The sequence below is a fragment of the Megalobrama amblycephala genome, linkage group LG22 (assembly GCF_018812025.1).
Source record: "Megalobrama amblycephala isolate DHTTF-2021 linkage group LG22, ASM1881202v1, whole genome shotgun sequence".
NCBI classification, from domain to species: domain Eukaryota; kingdom Metazoa; phylum Chordata; class Actinopteri; order Cypriniformes; family Xenocyprididae; genus Megalobrama; species Megalobrama amblycephala.
The window spans coordinates 18,016,161-18,034,695 of record NC_063065.1 but is presented as its reverse complement, the minus strand read 5'-3'; the positions used below and the strand labels follow the sequence as shown (position 1 = coordinate 18,034,695).

General features: G+C 42.8%; 2 protein-coding genes across 2 annotated transcripts in view; one reads left to right on the top strand and one right to left on the bottom strand.

The window, feature by feature from the left end:
• Window positions 1-8,809: 8,809 nt before the first annotated feature.
• On the top strand, window positions 8,810-11,977 carry sec61g (SEC61 translocon subunit gamma). Its single transcript, XM_048174334.1, has 4 exons — window positions 8,810-8,967; window positions 9,652-9,757; window positions 11,520-11,622; window positions 11,821-11,977. Exons 2-4 carry the CDS (start codon window positions 9,664-9,666, stop codon window positions 11,828-11,830), a joined length of 207 nt encoding a protein of 68 aa, XP_048030291.1. The 5' UTR covers window positions 8,810-8,967; window positions 9,652-9,663; the 3' UTR covers window positions 11,831-11,977.
• tpk1 (thiamin pyrophosphokinase 1) overlaps window positions 11,646-18,535 on the bottom strand; it is a 92,876-nt gene continuing 85,986 nt past the window's right edge. Inside the window, exon 9 of the mRNA XM_048174332.1 lies at window positions 11,646-12,187. Coding sequence (XP_048030289.1) covers window positions 12,048-12,187 — 140 coding nt within the window. The 3' untranslated portion in view covers window positions 11,646-12,047. The remainder of the gene's footprint in view (window positions 12,188-18,535) is intronic.

Sequence of the window (18,535 nt, the reverse complement as noted above, 5' to 3'; positions counted from 1 at the left end):
CAGTTTCTGGCATCGTAGTGATGCGAAATATGACCAGGAGTTTACTCAGGGTGATTATTTTGACTTTATTTTGTATTTGAGCTGCGCGTCTTTGACGCGGCGTCCGTCAAAAATAGGCGAGGCGCCTATCTTTAGCGAAGTGGCGCAGCGAGCTTCTGGGACGCTTCTCAAACGCACCGCGGCGCGGCTGGTGTAAACACGAGCATTGACTAGAGTGGCCGCGAATCAGCTCCGGTAGCCACGTCGCAGCCGTAACGCGCCGCACACGCGTGCAGTGTAAACGAGGCTTAACACGTACAGACTCCATGTAGGCCTATGATTCGCTCTTTTGTTGTTCTGTTTTCTTTCAGGATCAAAAATATAACAAATGAAAGCGTTTATCTGTATTTCCGACTGATGAGAACTATGCATATACATTCATAAATCAGTCAATTTTGTATTCTATTATGAGATATTTTATTCTAATGTGATCAGTGACTCAAGCACTGATGGACCAAAGAGCGCGCATTTCGACATTTGCAGTAAAAACTTGAAATATAAATTCTCAGAAAATGCATTTAATACCAATATATTGAAACGTCTGTTTATATGCTCCATTAATAAAGGAGTTTTATATTTAATATGAGGGAAATAGACATGCATGCATGCGTGACACAAAAAAAATCTTTAACTTTTAGGTAGCAAAATATTTTTTAGTAATTCTGTCAATTACACTAAGGTTATTACATTGTCTGCCATATATTTGCTTCTTATTTATTAAATACGGGCAATTGATTGATAAAACATTGATCAAAATTAAGATACAATTTATACAAAACGAATATCTTTTAAAAAGAGTTTTATATAAAACAAAACTTAATGAAGTCGTCAAAATCATGTTTTACCAAAAACAGCGCCGTTGCTAGGAGGGCGCCAGCACCTCTGCCTTTCAGCGCCTATGCCTCGCGAGTGGATGATAGCCCTGAAGACGCCTAGCAATGATATACCTTTAGTGGTAGTATACCTTTAGTTAAGTTATACCTTAAGAGTCTTCGTAGCGCGCTAAGAGACAATGTTATCGGGAAACGCAGCCCAGGTATGATGCGTTTTATGCGTAATGGAGATTCCAAAGCGCTCTTCTTTGGTCAGAACCATGGAGAGCGATCGCGGATAGGTCTGTCCTATGCACCGAAACTTTTAACAATGCAACAAAATATTTAAAATCTATATTATGCACAGATAATATAACAGTAGGCTATATTAATCAATATTTTTTTATTAGGTTAAGCAGTGATTGGATAACGTTTTTTTTTATTTAACATTTTTAATTTAAGGCCCATCCAAAACTGGATTCCTGGCGCCGTGCCTGGGCAACACTGAGCTGTGCGTAACGCCCACAGACGTGAAGTGACCCCCCCCCCAACCCCCCCAAAGAAGAATCCCGCCCCCCCTCTCACAATATAGTTCCAACGTCCCTGGATATTCTTCACAAATCCTCTCCCGTGGCCTCATGAGATAGTACAGTGTCCATTGTATGCACACTTCAGAATCTCGCAGGAAGTAGTAGGTCATCCGGGGACTTTTTGCTTGGATTCCACAACTGGTAAAATAAAACATATATAAGACAATACAACATTAACTGTAGGTGCCATAAAATTTACTGATTATTTCATTTGAAAAATGTTCTATTGCGCTTCTGATTTGGCAGTGAAATTGGCCGATTTTGGGTGCGTAAGATGTGAAGGATTCTATGGTCCAGTTAGTATTTTCATCCCATAATGGCGGCCGCGCTACCGGAGCGCCACCTAGTGGCTGTTACCCAAAAAATGATCAGAGTGTCGCCTCTTGGGTTCTATACTCTTTGGCAGAACTCAGAAATTTGCGAGCGAACGCAGTTTCTCGGAGGAGTGCAAACATTTTGCGAGCAAACAAAAAGTTTCTTGGTGGAACGCAAAAGCCTAATTTTTCCTTCCATCTCATATTTTTTATGTCACCATGTCCGTACATTAATGCATTAACTAAAAATAAGCAATACATTTCTGACATTACTTATTATTTGTTTTTAACGTTAGTTAATAAAAACTAAACTGTTCATTGTTAGTTCCTATTAGCTCAGGACCATTAGGTCTAAATAATTTTAACATTCATTTTATTCATATTTATGTTAATCATTTATGGCTTATGATTTATCAATTTTATTTTTGATTTCATATATTTATGTACTCCTACTTTATATATTAATTCTCATCATATTTTCAAGTATTTACTTGTTTATGGTTATTCTTCTGGTATCTTTAAGAGTATGTATGCTTGCTATATCCAGTTGTTCTTCAAGTGTTCCAATGTGACAGGTCATGTTGACACGATTGTGCACAATATGTCTGTTATTATTTCAGATGACATGTAATAATGTAAGATTTGCAAAATCCCCTTAAGGGAAATTCCCTATTTCTATTTTCATCTATTTTTACATTTGACCAGTCTATGACATAATGGGTAAATTCATCTGATCTTTTCTGATCAACGAAAACAAGGTTTGAGTAAATTTCCCTATTCCTATTGTATAAAATGGGCTGAGTCGTTGATAGAGAGTTCCCTTTCGATACTTCACTCGTACTGCGTATGGGGAAAAGTCTCCCTTTTTCCCCGTCACTGAAGCCTTTTTCAATAACGCAGTGTAACTGCATCATCATTGGAAACACTCATTACCCCGAAATGGGCGGGGTAAAGGGCTATATAAGCAGGCGTTTCGCCATAGGATTTCAGTCCTTTCTCCTTCAGCGACGACAACGCATCTCCTCGCTGATCTCCGCCTGAAGCCTGAGGAAGCTCGCCGCCTTCGAGAAGCTCCCGCCGCCGTCTGAAGAGGCCCCGCAGCGGACCCAGCTGAACTCGCCGGTCGGAGACAGCGCTGGCGCCCTCGCTGACTGCCGCCCCGAGCGCCGTCCTCGAGACGCCCGCCTCCCGCTCCCGCTTCCGGCCGCCTTCTCAGCGTGTCTCCTGCCGCCATCCGGTGCGCCCCTTGAGAGCTTTCCCGCGGCTTATTGCCGCTCTAAAAGAGCGTTTTCCTCAGCGGTTCTACCGCTCTAAAAGAGCTTCCGCGGCCCTCGCCGCTCTAAAAAGAGCCCTCCAATCGCCGTTATAACGGCGGCGGCGTTGCTGCAAATGCCGCGCCACTCTTGTGGCACGTGCAGAGCCCCTCTGCACGATGATGACGGACACAGCGAGTGTGTCGCGTGCCTGGTTAAGTCCCACGCCGACGGCGCGCTCGCTGGAGCCTCATGCCCGCACTGCGAGAGCATGAGCCTCGGTTCTCTGCGCTCGCGGGTCGCCTTCTTCACTGAAGGCGATCTCGCCGCTCGCGCCCTCCCGTCTCCTTCCTCCCGCGAGCCGGCCAGGAAGAGACAGCGGGGTAGAGCGACTCAGCGCCCGGAGTTGTGCGAGCTCACGTCGACCCAGCCCCCGCGTGCCTCGCCTTCTCCCCCGAGAGAACGTTCTCCCGTCATGTTCTCCCGACCAGAGCAGCGTCCCTCTGCAGATGCGAGCGACCTCGTCTCGTTTGGAGGATCTGACGAAGAGCCGGATGACTCCATGTCTCTTGCGGCTTCTGAAGCGGAAGGATGGGCTGGCGAGCCGGACGACCCTGCTCCCCCGCCTCCTCTGGAGCCCATTGATCACGGCCAGGGTATGGATGCCGAGCTCTTCCGCATCCTATCCAGAGCAGTGGAAGAGCTAGACCTCGACTGGGCCCCTCCGGAGGAGCCATCGCGTAGCTGCCTGGATGAGTGGTTCCTGCCAGGCCGCCGCCAAGCCCCTCGCCAGCGTTCCGCTCCATTTTTTCCCGAGGTGCACGAGGAGCTTACGAAGTCGTGGCGCGCTCCGTACTCCGCCCGCCTCCACACAACACACCGTTCTGCCCTCACTGCTGTCGACGGCGCAGAAGAGAAGGGCTATGAGCATTTGCCGCCCCTGGATGAAGCAGTGGCAGCTCACCTCTGTCCTCCCGCGGCTGTGGGATGGAAGACCAAAAGAGCCCTGCCTTCCAAGCCCTGCAGAACCACCTCTACTCTGGCTGGAAGAGCCTACACCTCTGCAGGCCAAGCTGCTTCGGCGCTTCACACCATGGCGATCTTCCAGGTGTTCCAGGCCAAACTCCTCCGCTCCTTGGACGAGTCCGGCATTGATGCACCTGCCTTCAAGGATCTCCGCAGCGCCACCGATCTAGCCCTGCGGGCCACGAAGGCCACTGCCCAGGCCATCGGTCGTTCCATGGCCAGCCTGGTTGTGCTTGAGCGCCATCTTTGGCTCAACCTCACGGAAATCAAGGACCTGGATAGGACGGCCTTACTGGACGCCCCGGTCTCCCCTTCCGGTCTTTTTGGGCCAGCGGTGGATGGTTTCACCGAGCGCTTCACAGCAGCGCAGAAGTCGTCTCAGGCCATGAGACACTTTCTGCCCAAGCGCTCCAGCTCTGCGTCTGCTCCTAGCCGCCCCAGGACTGCGCCGGCTCAACAGACCAAACCTGCCCCATCCACCTCTCAAGCAGCGCCGCCTAAGGAGCATCGTCAGCGCCCTCGCCCTGCTAAGCGCCAATCCTCCTTCCCGAGACGCCAGGGACCCCGGCCCAAGATTGTGCTGGACCCGGTGACTCCGAAGACGTCCTGATCCAGCAGGAAGGAAGAGGGTTGGGGAATGTCCCGTTGCGACCGGACCACCCCAAAAGCTCCCTCGTGCAGTCTCCCCTCCGCCTCGTTTATTTCCGGGCGTGGGAGAAATGCTCTGTGTTGTAGCTGGGCCCACACATGTTGCGCCCAAACAAAACGCCGTTTTCACGGCGAACACTATTTTACTTCCTCTAAAAGAGAGCAAATTTCCTCTTCCACCTCCTTCGGTGTACGGCCCCCTACCTGGCGGCCTGTCATCCGACATCATTCAACCCCTTGTCACTCGGGCCGAGGCCTGGCAGGCCATCCCCGACGTGTCAAGCTGGATCCTCGGGATCATAAAGCAGGGCTACTCGCTCCAGTTTGCACGACGGCCCCCTCGCTTCGGAGGGGTGCTTCAAACCTTGGTGAACCCGGACGACGCTCCCGTCCTCCGGGCCGAGGTCATGACCTTACTGAAGAAAGGGGCTATAGAAATAGTTCCCCCTTCAGAGAGCGAGTCAGGCTTTTACAGCCGCTACTTTCTGGTCCCCAAAAAGGATGGCGGCCTCAGGCCCATCCTAGATCTCAGACTTTTGAATCGCTCCCTCATGAGACGGAAATTCAAAATGCTGACGCTGAAGCAGATCCTCGCACGAATTTGTCACGAGGACTGGTTCTGCTCGCTGAATCTGAAAGATGCATATTTTCACATCCAGATAGCCCCCCTTCACAGACGATTCTTGAGATTCGCGTTCGAGGGGTGGCATACCAATATACAGTCCTGCCCTTCGGGCTGTCCCTGGCTCCTCGCACTTTTACCAAGTGCATGAACGCAGCGCTTTCCCCTCTGAGACAGATGGGAATCCGGGTTCTGAATTACCTCGACGATTGGCTCATTTTGGCCCATTCGCGAGTCGAGCTGGAACACCACAGATCCGTGCTCCTCAGCCATCTCCAATGCCTGGGTCTCAGGGTCAACCTAGCCAAGAGCTCACTGCTCCCCAGCCAACACATTTAGTTTCTGTGGGCAGTCTTCGACTCAGTCCGCATGACGGCAGTAGTCTCGCCAGAGCGCGCCCTGGCGATTCAGCAGCTCGCGGCTTCCGTCAGGAACAAAGCCTATCTTCCTCTGAAGCTCTTCCAGAGGCTCTTAGGGCTGATGGCTTCCGCCTCCCCAGTTCTGCAGCTTGGCCTTCTTCGGATGCGGCCGCTACAGTTCTGGCTGAAATCCCGGGTCTCCCCACATGCCTGGCGGCACGGCCGCTTATGTCTCAAGGTCAATCGGGCCTGTCTTTTAGCCCTGAAACCTTGGATGAACCCTGCTTGGTTCAGTCTTGGGGTACCTCTACAGGCGGTGTCACGAAGGACGGTGCTCTCGACGGACGCATCCAACTCAGGTTGGGGGGCTCTGTGCGAGGGCAGACTGGCCTTCGGTTCGTGGTCCCACGAAGAGAGCCATCTCCATATCAACTGCCTCGAAATGTTGGCAGTGATGAAAGCCCTGCAAGCGTTTCAGGTTCACTTGACAGGACTCCACGTCTTAGTCCAATCGGACAGCATGACCGTGGTGTCATACATAAATCACCAGGGCGGTCTTTCGTCCAGCCGTCTATGCGCTCTGGCGAAACGTCTTCTGGAGTGGGCAATACCAAGGCTTCGGTCGCTCAGGGCGACTCATATACCTGGCAAAACCAACCTGGGTGCAGACATGCTATCACGGAGCAACGTCCCCTCAGACGAGTGGATGCTCCATCCCCAGATGGTTTTCAAGATTTGGGAGCTCTTCGGGAGAGCAGAGATAGACCTCTTCGCCTCAGAAGACAACTCTCATTGCCCAACATATTTCTGAAAGGAAGTCGATGCGCTGGCCCACACCTGGCCCAGCACACTCCTTTACGCATTTCCCCCGATTGCACTGATCCCGCAGGTCATCAGGCGAGTCAGGGAAGACAGACACAGAGTCCTTCTAGTGGCCTCGCTCTGGAGGAGCCAGACTTGGTCCTCAGAGCTGTTCAGGCTCTCCACGGAAGCCCCGTGGCCCATTCCCCTGAGACGGGACCTCCTCTCTCAGGCGAACAGAACAATCTGGCACCCCCAGCCAGAGCTCTGGGCTCTACACCTCTGGTCCCTCGATGGGAGCCGACTGACCTTCCCAGGGACGTACTAGAGACCATATCTCAGGCGAGAGCCCCATCCACGAGACGCCTCTACGCCCAGAAATGGTCGGTCTTTGTTGATTGGTGTTCCACACGCAACATAGACCCCGTGGAGTGTGACGTATCACCGATACTGTCCTTTCTCCAAGAGCGTTTGGATTTGGGGCGCGCCCCTTCAACGCTCAAAGTATACGTAGCAGCCATCTCAGCGTTTCATGCTCCTATCGCTGGCCAGTCAGTGGGTCGGAACAACCTTGTGGTTCGTTTCTTAAGGGGTTCGAGGCGATTAAATCCTCCTCGTCCCCTTACTGTTCCCACTTGGGACCTTTCTTTGGTCCTTAGGGCTCTCAAAGGAAACCCCTTCGAGCCGCTGAGTTCAGCTGACCTCAGGCCTTTAACCCTGAAAACCGCTCTGCTACTTGCACTAGCATCGGTTAAGCGTGTTGGCGATTTGCAGGCCCTCTCTGTGAGCCCTGCATGCCTCGAATTTGGGCCTAATGACTCTAAGGTTGTGCTGAAACCTAGGCATGGCTACGTCCCCAAGGTGCTCTCTACTCCGTTTAGAGCTCAGGTCATTTCGCTCTCTGCTCTTCCTCCCTCCGCGGATGAACAGGAGCTGAAGTTACTCTGCCCTGTCAGGGCATTGAGGACCTAGAGCGATCACAGCCTTTCAGGCAATCAGATCAGCTCTTTGTCTGTTTTGGTGGCCGCACCAAAGGGTCTTCGGTCTCAAAGCAACGTCTTTCGCGTTGGATAGTCGACGCGATTAATCTCTGTTACTCCTCCCTGGACATTCAATGCCCCTTAGGAATTAGGGCCCATTCCACTAGAGGAATGGCTTCCTCCTGGGCCTGGTCTAATGGAGTTTCCATTAAAGACATCTGTGAGGCGGCCGGTTGGTCCTCGCCGTCCACTTTTGTCAGATTTTATCATCTGGACGTTCCGGCCTTACAAGCCCGGGTCCTCTCGGTGTAACCAAGCGGCCTCTTCGAGTTCCGCCTCTCGCCGATCAGGAGTCATCTCCTCTTGTAGTGTAACAAGGGTTTACGACGGCTTTGCCTTCTTACTTGCTCTCTTGGTCCCCTCTCGGTGTCCAAAACAAGTTATGTCGTTCCCTGCCGTGGCACGGCGCGGTTGAATTCGTTCCCCATATGCAGTACGAGTGAAGTATCGAAAGGGAACGTACTCGGTTACTAACGTAACCTCGGTTCCCTGAGATACGGAACGAGTACTGCGTTACTTGCCGTGCCACGAGGCTGCGGCTTCAGTGTCGTCGCTTCAGTCGATTGGCCTGAAATCCTATGGCGAAACGCCTGCTTATATAGCCCTTTACCCCGCCCATTTCGGCGGGAAAGTTCGCGCGCTCTCTCGCCATAGGTCGCGCAGCTATGCCGCGCCGTCATTGGTTCAACAACTTGTCTATGAGTGAACCAATGACGATGCAGTTACACTGCGTTATTGAAAAAGGCTTCAGTGACGGGGAAAAAGGGAGACTTTTCCCCATACGCAGTACTCGTTCCGTATCTCAGGGAACCGAGGTTACGTTAGTAACCGAGTACGTTTTTTCTTCCTTTGCTTTTTTTTGTCCTTTGCTCTCCCTTGCTCTTCTGCTTCATCTCTCCTATCTGCAAATATTTTAATTATTGTTCTTTCTTTCTGTATATTCCGAACTTCATCTATTAGATACAATACTCTGGATTTTACAGTACTCTAAATTTTATTATTAACTATTAATTACTTCTTTCTGATTGTTACTTTACCTTTTGGTTTTATTAAATATTATTATTATTGATTAAAGTTTGTGTGTGAGGCTAAATTTAATTGCAATGATATATATATATATATATATATATATATATATATATATATATATATATATATATATATATATAGCTACATAAGCCAGGAACAATCTTGACGGGCAGACCGATGGATAGATACACGTCTACAATGCTTTATCTAGCTCTGCAGTAATGATGATGTGGACAAGTCGCTGCGCTCTAAACTCCAGTCGCTAGATGGCAGTGAGCACGTCATTATGCAGGAGTTGTGAGCTAGTGCGCATGCGTCACTCTTAGCGCTGCGTCAGTCTTTCCGCAGTTAAATCTACGTGGCGTAACATAAAGCGGAGTCAGTTTGTTACATCCAGCTGAACCACTGCTTTAGCCTTTGATTTGTCAACACAGGTAAGTTTCTTTTTGTCTCCCTTGCGTTTTTAGTAATTTTTATTGGTATTAAGTAAAGAATTTAGCTTTAAAATAAGGTTATAGGTTTCTGCGTCTTTACTGAGGACGTGTCTGCTGTAAGCGATAAGTTTCAGGGTAAACACTCTTTCTGACTGATCACTTACGATCACTTTCTTAATTTGAGCTTAAAAACACTTCAGTTTTAGTTGTGTATGTTCTATTGGTTTATATATATTAATTTCAAAATCATTTGTTAACTGTTTTATCCAGTGTAACGTACGAAGCGTTCAGGCTAACAGTGCTAGTGAGTCAAGCAGAAACGTTAGATTAGTCAAATTGGTTATTATTAAAGACTTGTGGTTAGTTAACTAAGTTAAGGGTTTAACAATTGGTTCCCTTTGAGAACATATTTTTAAAAACTAGCTTTTCCTGTGCTTGGGTTTCGGGGTAGAGGGTTTCTGGGTCTTAAAAGTATCAACTGAATGATGAAATCGACATTTTTAATCAATTCATACGTCGTAAAACTCGTATAACATGTAAGTGGTTCATGTTCTCTTTCCTGTGAGGAGATGATGTAGTGCAGATGTCTGATTGTGATCTGTTTGTGCTTCGTGTTCTGTTCTCTGAGGATGTTAAGACTAAGTATTTCACAGATTTGAAATTAATGCTCTGTTCTCTTTTCAGCATCACTTCAAGATGGATCAGGTCATGCAGTTCGTGGAGCCAAGCAGGCAGTTCGTCAAGGACTCCATCAGACTCGTGAAGAGATGCACAAAGCCAGATAGAAAAGGCATGTATAGTCCATTGTCTCTTAAATTCAAAGATTTGATAAGCATAAAAGAATTTCAGGATGAATTAATGCTAGAACTGATATATTAAAAAGTCTTAAATTTAGAACTTAAATGCCTGGTTAAATGCCTATAATTCATGTTTGAGCTGTTTTGATTTTGTATTGATTTGTGTGAAGATAAACAACAGTAATGTTTAAGACACATTTATAACAGCTACTTAAAGCTGCAGTCCACAACTTTTTTTTGTCAAAAATTTACAAAAATTATATAATGAGAATATACAACATGAATCAATTTTCCAAACCGTGTTTTTGTCTTATCCTGAATCATTATGGTACACTTATAATAAGTCTTTATATTCGGACTGTTTCAGACCAGACTGGTAGGACTTCGCCGCAGAGTATCACAGTAACTGCGTGACTCGCCATAGACATACACAGAGAAAAGTAGCTCCGGCTACAATGTTCTTCCGCAAGACACATGCAGTTCTGTTTATTAACCGCTAGAGGGCCAAAAATCGCGGACAGCAGCTTTAAAGAGTTAGTTCACCCAAAAATGAAATTTCTGTCATTAATTACTCACCCCCATGTTCGGAACACAAATTAAGATATTTTTTTGCTGAAATCTGAGGTTTTTTTTTTTTAATCTCCCATAGAAAGCAACAAAATGACCACATTCAAGGCCCAAAGAAGTAGTAAAATCATCATTGAAATAGTCAACGTTACTACAGTGGTTCAACCTTAATGTTATGAAGTGACGAGAATACTTTTTGTGCAGAAAAACAAAAATAACGACTTTATTCAATAGCATATAATGTGGTAATTTAATTTCTTTCTACTGGAAAAGACCAGAATTCATCAAAATTATCTTGTGTGCCGAAGATGAACGAAGGTCTTACAGGTTTGGAATGACATGAGGGTGTGTAATTAATGATAGAATTTTCATTTTTGGGTGAACTAACCCTTTAACCCCCAGTTTCACAGACAAGTCTAAGACTAGCTTAAACCTAAAATGCATGTTTGAGCTGTTTTAACTGAAAGCAACTCGTACTGACACATCTTAAAATATGGCAGTGCCACTGTTTTGACTCAAGATGCACACAAGTAATGTTTTTTTTCTAGTGTATGTTTATAAAAGTTATATCCTAATTGAACTAAGGCCTAATCCTGGTTTAGGCTAAGCTCTGTCTGTGAAACCGGGCCTAAATGTCCTAATTTAATTAAGGCCTACTCCTTGCTTAATCTAAGCCTTGTCTGTGAAACCAGGCTAAAAAGTTAAAATGAAAATTAGAAAATGTTACAAGCAGACAGCCATTTTAGGGAGGAAGCTATGAAAGCTTGTTTCTGCTACGGTGTATATATAAAAAAAGAAAAGGTAATTGTTTCTTTTCCCTTCCATTTTATTTATTTTTAAATGACTCAATTCTGACCTTTTTCCTTGTTTTTGAACTCACAGTTGTGAGGAAAAAAGTTAGAATTGTAAGATGGAAGTCGCAATTTAGTCGCACATAACTTGCATAGAAAATCAATGTGAAACAATTAATGCTGGGAAATAAACTCAATTTTTCTTTTCGTTAACAAGCCTGTTCATAAGTGTTATGTTGACTTTGTTTTCAGAGATATTAAAATAACGTTGACTGTTAATCTCCATCTGCAGACTGTATACAATGTTTTTGTATTTATTGAGCATATTTAACATGAAGACATCTCTTTTACAATTATGAAAAAAAAGCTTAATTTAATTTTTTCCCCCGCTGTCTAGAATTCCAAAAGATCGCCATGGCAACAGCGATTGGATTTGCCATTATGGGCTTCATTGGGTTCTTTGTCAAACTCATCCACATCCCCATCAACAACATCATTGTGTAAGTAATCCACAAGAACACAATTACCAGTGTAATTCACACTTTTATTGCTAGAATTGTGAAAAATGAGGTTACAAAAATCATTAAACTCCTAACATCTAATATACAACTACAGTGCATTTAAGATGTGCAAATTGCCTTGAGTCTTTGATTGGATTTACTCTGTGATTAACGCAGGATTGTTGTTTCTCTTAACAGTGGTGGTTGAGCCAGCTGCATTGTGAAGCCAAACAGACCTTCGGCTGCCTGGAACCATGTTGGATGATGGACTGAATGCAAACATTTGTACAAATCTTGTTTTTTGTTCGTGTTAACATTTGTATTTGGCTATGTTAATAAATCAAAGGTTACACTACTCATTGTCTTCATTAATAAAAGGTTGTTGGTGGTGAAAAAAGGCACTATTTAAAGGCTTGGTGCTTTGTTCACAGTCGTTTAATTCCCATGCTCCATAGCAGTGGCTTGTCTGTGTTCACCGTCACAGGTTTTCTGCCTTCTTTGGGGTCGTGATCCTCGTAAGTGTTGGATGTGCTTACAAGCTTTCCAAAAGCCAGTATCTGATTATCTAAAAGAGGAGACAAAAGTACGGTTTTATGCACATCCCAAACAGTTAAGGTCTTTTAATATGAGGATTTCCATGAATTAAAGGTGCAGAGAAGGGTAGGAAGTGGAGAGGATAAGAAAAGTTTTGTCTACAAGCGTCCACCAAAAGCTGTGAATACACAAATCCGCCCACTGTGGTTTTAATTAAATCGGCCGCCCGAAGCCTCTCACCAAACCCGTCAGGGGTGCTTGTGAAAATGTTCTAATGAGTGAAGCGGGAGAAAACATGCCCTCGCGTAACCTGGTGGGAACGACACTGTTTTCTCAGTCTCTGGGTCTCTTATTCATTTGAACTGCTCGCTGGAAACCCCGAGCAGCAGCGGTGCTGTAATCTGGGTGCCAGACAGAGTTCAATGCCTCTCACTTCAATGGCCCCAGCCATCCGGCAACAAAAGAGTACATTTCTCTTGATCACTGAGCATTGCTATTGCTTTCAGTGAGACCCAGGTGCCACTCACAATGGAGTTATACCTGCTGACTGGTATGTGACCGAATTAAGATTTCGGGGGTTTCTTAAAACACTTGCTTAAAGTCAGTTGAGGCCACTGAAGCGGAGGGGAGAGTTTATTATTTGGGGCACGAGACTGGCTAATGGTTTTATATTCTTTTGCAACAAGTTTTCAAGAGAATCATATCTCAGCTTCTAGTATTCTAAGCATACTAGTATACAACTCTTACTATTCCTGCCACAGAAAGATATGCTGCAAATGTAATAGGAATAGGCTAGTATGCGGTTTCAAGATCAGCTTCAGTTTCGTAGACTTTTCAAGAAGTCAGAAAGTGAGATCATACTGACCCCCAGTGGCAAAACTGCATTGTTTGTTTACCAAAACATATAGTATTTACATCAAACGGCCACAGACATAAAAAAATATTGAAAATCCATATTACTTTGTAAAAGTTTTGACACAATGAAAAATGCAATGTACCAAAGATATAAACAACTTAAGTAAATGCTTTTCTGAGTATTCACATTAAGCATACATTTACAATACATTTTAATTTTGATACAAGTGTAAAGCAACCTCTTCAAATATATATATATATTTTTTTTCTAGGACATGCCAAATGATTTAAACCAAAACCTTTTCCTACATGAAATTGTTAAACTTTACATTCAGATGCAGTCGATTTTATAGATTTTGATTGTACATATACATGTTAAACTATAATATATGGCACTGGATTCAACCAGGAGGCAATTTGATTGGATAGTAAGTTCAACAGAATGAAAAAGGAAGATGTAATTTATGATGTTCTGCAATAATGGAGATTTAAATGAAAGGTTAAAGATTAAAAAGTATATATACATAAAAAGATGGACAAAATTTGTCACCAAAAAAGTCATTCCGTCTAACCAAAATTTCTGACAATTTTTTAAAATATTACAACATTTTCCATGTTTTATAGCGGTTGTACCAAATGACCTGATGTTTCGGGACATGCGTATGAGCAAGTGAAAACAATTTTTCAAACAGTTAAGAGAGAGTTAGTTACTTTGCTTCACGAATGTGTGGTCCTGTGCAGGTGTCTGAATGATGTCACATCCTGTCACATGATATTGACCGCCTGACTTGATCCAAAATGGTCCCTTTATATTGGTTACTCCGAATGACATCAATGAAATTCATTTTTCCGGACATTCTTTCTCATAAAGCAATGACTTCTACACATAATTTTAATACCATTTTGCACAATGTTGATATATGATGTTATAAAATCATGCCAGAATAAAAAAAATATACATTTATTACATTTTAAGATAGTTTAATCACAAATGAAATGGCTGTATTGGCCTTTGGACGGTTAAACCGAATGACCTTTTGACCCTTCAAAATCTTTAAAATAACTTTATATGTAGCAAAATATAATTAAAACCTTTTGGATTCAATATAAGAGATCTATTCAAAACCTTACATACTTTGGATGTCATATCTGAGTTTTTTATTATTATTAAGGCCTTAGGTCTTTTTTTTTTTTTTGTCCAGTCACACTAAAAGAAGGACTTTACACAAAGTCTAAGTTGTCATGCACAATGTACCTCAATTTAAACACAAAATGATTATAAACACCAACTCTCCCTATTCAAAATTCAGACCCAGAATCCTTTAATTGCCTATGCTGAAGAAGACTTAATTCCACTGAACAGTAAATATGCATAAACATTAAACAGATGAAAATTATATTTCCCCTAAAATATTATCCAGGCGAAGCAAGAGAAAACGAAGTAAACAAGGCACTGGATGAGTTGTTTTACTCCGAGGCTACTGAACAGACTTCAAAGTCTAAAGAAATATCACCGGACTTCAAAGGCAGCATGACAGGAGGAAAAACAAGCAGAGACTACTGACTTAAGTCTGTCACAAGTGATGAACTATTCACAATGGGCTCCTCCAGTTAATCAAGCATGCCACACTGATAATTAAGTCAATTTCATACAAACAATAGCTGGAGATATCTAAATACTGATAACCTTGATTGAACTTTGCAATTAACTTAGCACCCCCGGTTGCCGATGTTTAACAGATGCACATTTAGTGAGTAAAGGAGAAGTATTTTTCATCAAACAGTAAGACCTAAAGCGGTGTCTGGTGATATCTTGCAGTTCATAATTTGACCAGTGGTGGCAACAAAGCACTTTGAAATGGTGTCGCCTCTCAGCAATACATCTAAGCTGGTCTCTTTCAAAATGCTGCCTTATTTATTTTCTTCCACTTTTTCTTATGTTTTAGTTTCAACAAATTTTCCAGCATTTTCAAAACTTCAGTATCTAAAATGCTTGTGAGATGCATTTTTGTATAGAGAAGATGATACACAAATTATCACTAGTAGCAGTGGGGTTAATGTCACAAAACATGTCAAGAACATATCATATTTTTAGGTATTTTTAATTAAAATTATATTTTTATATAAGCTTATTTTTTTTTAAACAATTTACCTTGCAATCCAAATCCTCTTAAATGAATGAATGAATAAATAAATAATCCATAAAATAAAATGTAAAAATAAATATGCTCTCATTACTGTAAATAATATATATATTTAACATTATATACTATTTATACATTATACTTATAAATAAATCTAAATAAAATCTAAAAATAAATCTAAAAATAAATCTAAAAATAAAATGTAAATAATGTACAGAAGAGGATTAGGGCCAAGCAATAATACCATCTCGAGATTAAAGTTGTTAAATTTTGAGAAAAAACTCGTTAAATTTCGAGAAAAACGTCGAGATAAAATGTTGAGAATAAAGTCATTAAATTAACGAATTTATTCTCGTAATTTAACGAATTTTTTCTCGTAATTTAATGAGTTTATTCTCGTAATTTACTGACTTTATTCTCGTAATTTATTGACTTTATTCTCAACATTTTATCTCGACTTTTTTCTCGAAATTTAACGAGTTTGTTCTCGTAATTTAATGAGTTTATTCTCGTAATTTAATGACTTTATTCTCGTAATTTAATGACTTTATTCTCAACAGTTTATCTCGACTTTTTTCTTGAAATTTAACGAGTTTGATCTCATAATTTAACGACTTTCTTCTCGTAATTTAACGAGTTTATTCTCAACATTTTATCTCGACTTTTTTCTCGTAATTTAACAAGTTTTTTCTCATAATTTAACGAGTTTATTCTCAACATTTTATCTCGACTTTTTTCTCGTAATTTAACAAGTTTTTTCTCATAATTTAACGAGTTTATTCTCAACATTTTATTTCGACTTCTTTCTCGAAATTTAACGAGTTTTTTCTCGTAATTTAACAACTTTAATCTCGAGATGGTTTTATTTTTTATTATTGCTTGGCCCTAATCGTCTTCCGTAATAATGTATATAAAATGTATATAATATTATATTTATTAATTTATTAAGTACAAATTAAATTTTTACATTTTATTTAATATTTATATTTATAAATATAAGTTATTACTACTTTGGATCACACACACACACACACACACACACACACACACACACACACACACACACACACACACACACACACACACACACACACACACACACAATCTATATTGTCTATGTAGATAAAGCATGTTGTGGCAGCCAACATGATCCCTAAAATGAACTGTGTGAAATTCAACAGCAAGAGAGAAGTCAGATCAGCAGTCTTTATCAAAGCAGCGGTTTAATGAGATCCTTGACCTCTCAATGTTTTCTTCATCAAAAGTATGCTGACAAACCACAGTGTGTAGCCGAAGACCCTGATAGTCGGTACTCAGATGAGCAGTGTGCTGAGGAGGTATGTGCGGCAGCAGATGAGAGGTGGACAGATGGGCCTTGAGGCAGTGTGCACAGACATGCTCAGAAAAGCAGCCTTGAGTGAAACACTCAGCGCCAAGTCACATTACAGCAGCTTTATGAAACCTCTTCATGTAGACATACAGGAAATTAAACATATGCATGCAGAGGCAGAGAGGCTCATGTGTACATTAATACTGATCTGCTTTCCTTACAGTAAACGCAAATGATTCCTGTATATTTACCAAAAACATCTATCATGAATTTTGTTGAAATGCTTTGCAATTGCACTTTTTTTGGATTGTTAAGTATGGTTTTTTTATGTTTTTGAAAAAAAGTCTCTTATGCTCACCAGGCCTGCATTTATTACGGTATAAGCTGTAAGTTGCGAGGTGGGGCCTCCATGGATCGGACTTGTTTCAGTCTTGACTTGGTTCAGCACATCCCACAGATGCTTGATTGGATTGAGATCTGGGGAATTTGGAGGACAAGTCAACACCTCAAACTCATTGTTGTGCTCCTCAAACCATTCCTGAACCATTTTTGCTTTGTGGCAGGGTGCATTATCCTGCTGAAAGAGGCCAGAGCCACCAGAGAATACCGTTTCCATGAAAGGGTGTACATGGTCTGCAACAATGCTTAGGTAGGTGGTACGTGTCAAAGTAACATCCACATGGATGGCAGGATCCAAGGTTTCCCAGCAGAACATTGCCCAAAGCATCACACTGCCCCCACCGGCTTGCCTTCTTCCCATAGTGCATCCTGGTGCCATGTGTTCCCCAGGTAAGCGACGCACACGCACCCGGCCATCCACGTGATGTGAAAGAAAATGTGATTCATCAGACCAGGCCACCTTCTTCCATTGCTTCGTGGTCCAGTTCTGATGCTCACTGTTGGCGCTTTCGGTGGTGCACAGAGGTCAGCATGGGCACCCTGACTGGTCTGTGGCTATGCAGCCCCATACAAAACAAACTGTGATGCACTGTGTATTCTGACACCTTTCTATCAGAACCAGCATTAACTTCTTAAACAATTTGTGCTACAGTAGCTCGTCTTTTGGATTGGACCACACGGGCCAGCCTTCGCTCCCCACTTGCATCAGTGAGCCTTGGCCGCCCATGACCCTGTTGCTGGTTCACCACGGTTCCTTCCTTGGACCACTTTTGATAGATACTGACCACTGCAGACCGGGAACACCCCACAAGAGCTGCAGTTTTGGAGATGCTCTGACCCAGTCATCTAGCCATCACAGTTTGGCCCTTGTCAGACTCACTCAAATCCTTACGCTTGCCCATTTTTCCTGCTTCTAACACATCAACTTTGAGGACAAAATGTTCACTTGCTGCCTAATGTATCCCACCCACCAGGTGCCGTGATGAAGAGATAATGAGTGTTATTCACTTCACCTGTCAGTGGTCATAATGATCGTTGTGTGTGTATAAATATATACAGTGGGTACGGAAAGTATTCAGACCCCCTTAAATTTTTCACTCTTTGTTATATTGCAGCCATTTGCTAAAATCATTTAAGTTCATTTTTTTTCCTCATTAATGTACACACAGCACCCCATTATTGACAGAAAAACACAGAATTGTTGACATTTTTGCAGATTATTAAAAAAAAACTGAACTTAAATGAACTTACATGATTTTAGCAAATGGCTGCAATATAACAAAGAGTGAAAATTTTAAGGGGGTCTGAATACTTTCCATACCCACTGTATATATATATATATATATATATATATATATATATATATATATATATATATACACACACACACACACACAACGATCATTACACACACACACACACACACACACACACACACACACACACACACACACACACACACACACACACACACACACACACACTACACAGCATAAATGAGTACACCCCCTCTGAACAAATACAAAAGATGTATTTTCTTTATGATCACTAATACAATTCATGGAAAGTTGGCAAAACTAAAATGTATTAAACATATACATAATAACAACTGAGAAATATATGTCATTAATAGCCATAAAATAAGTAAATT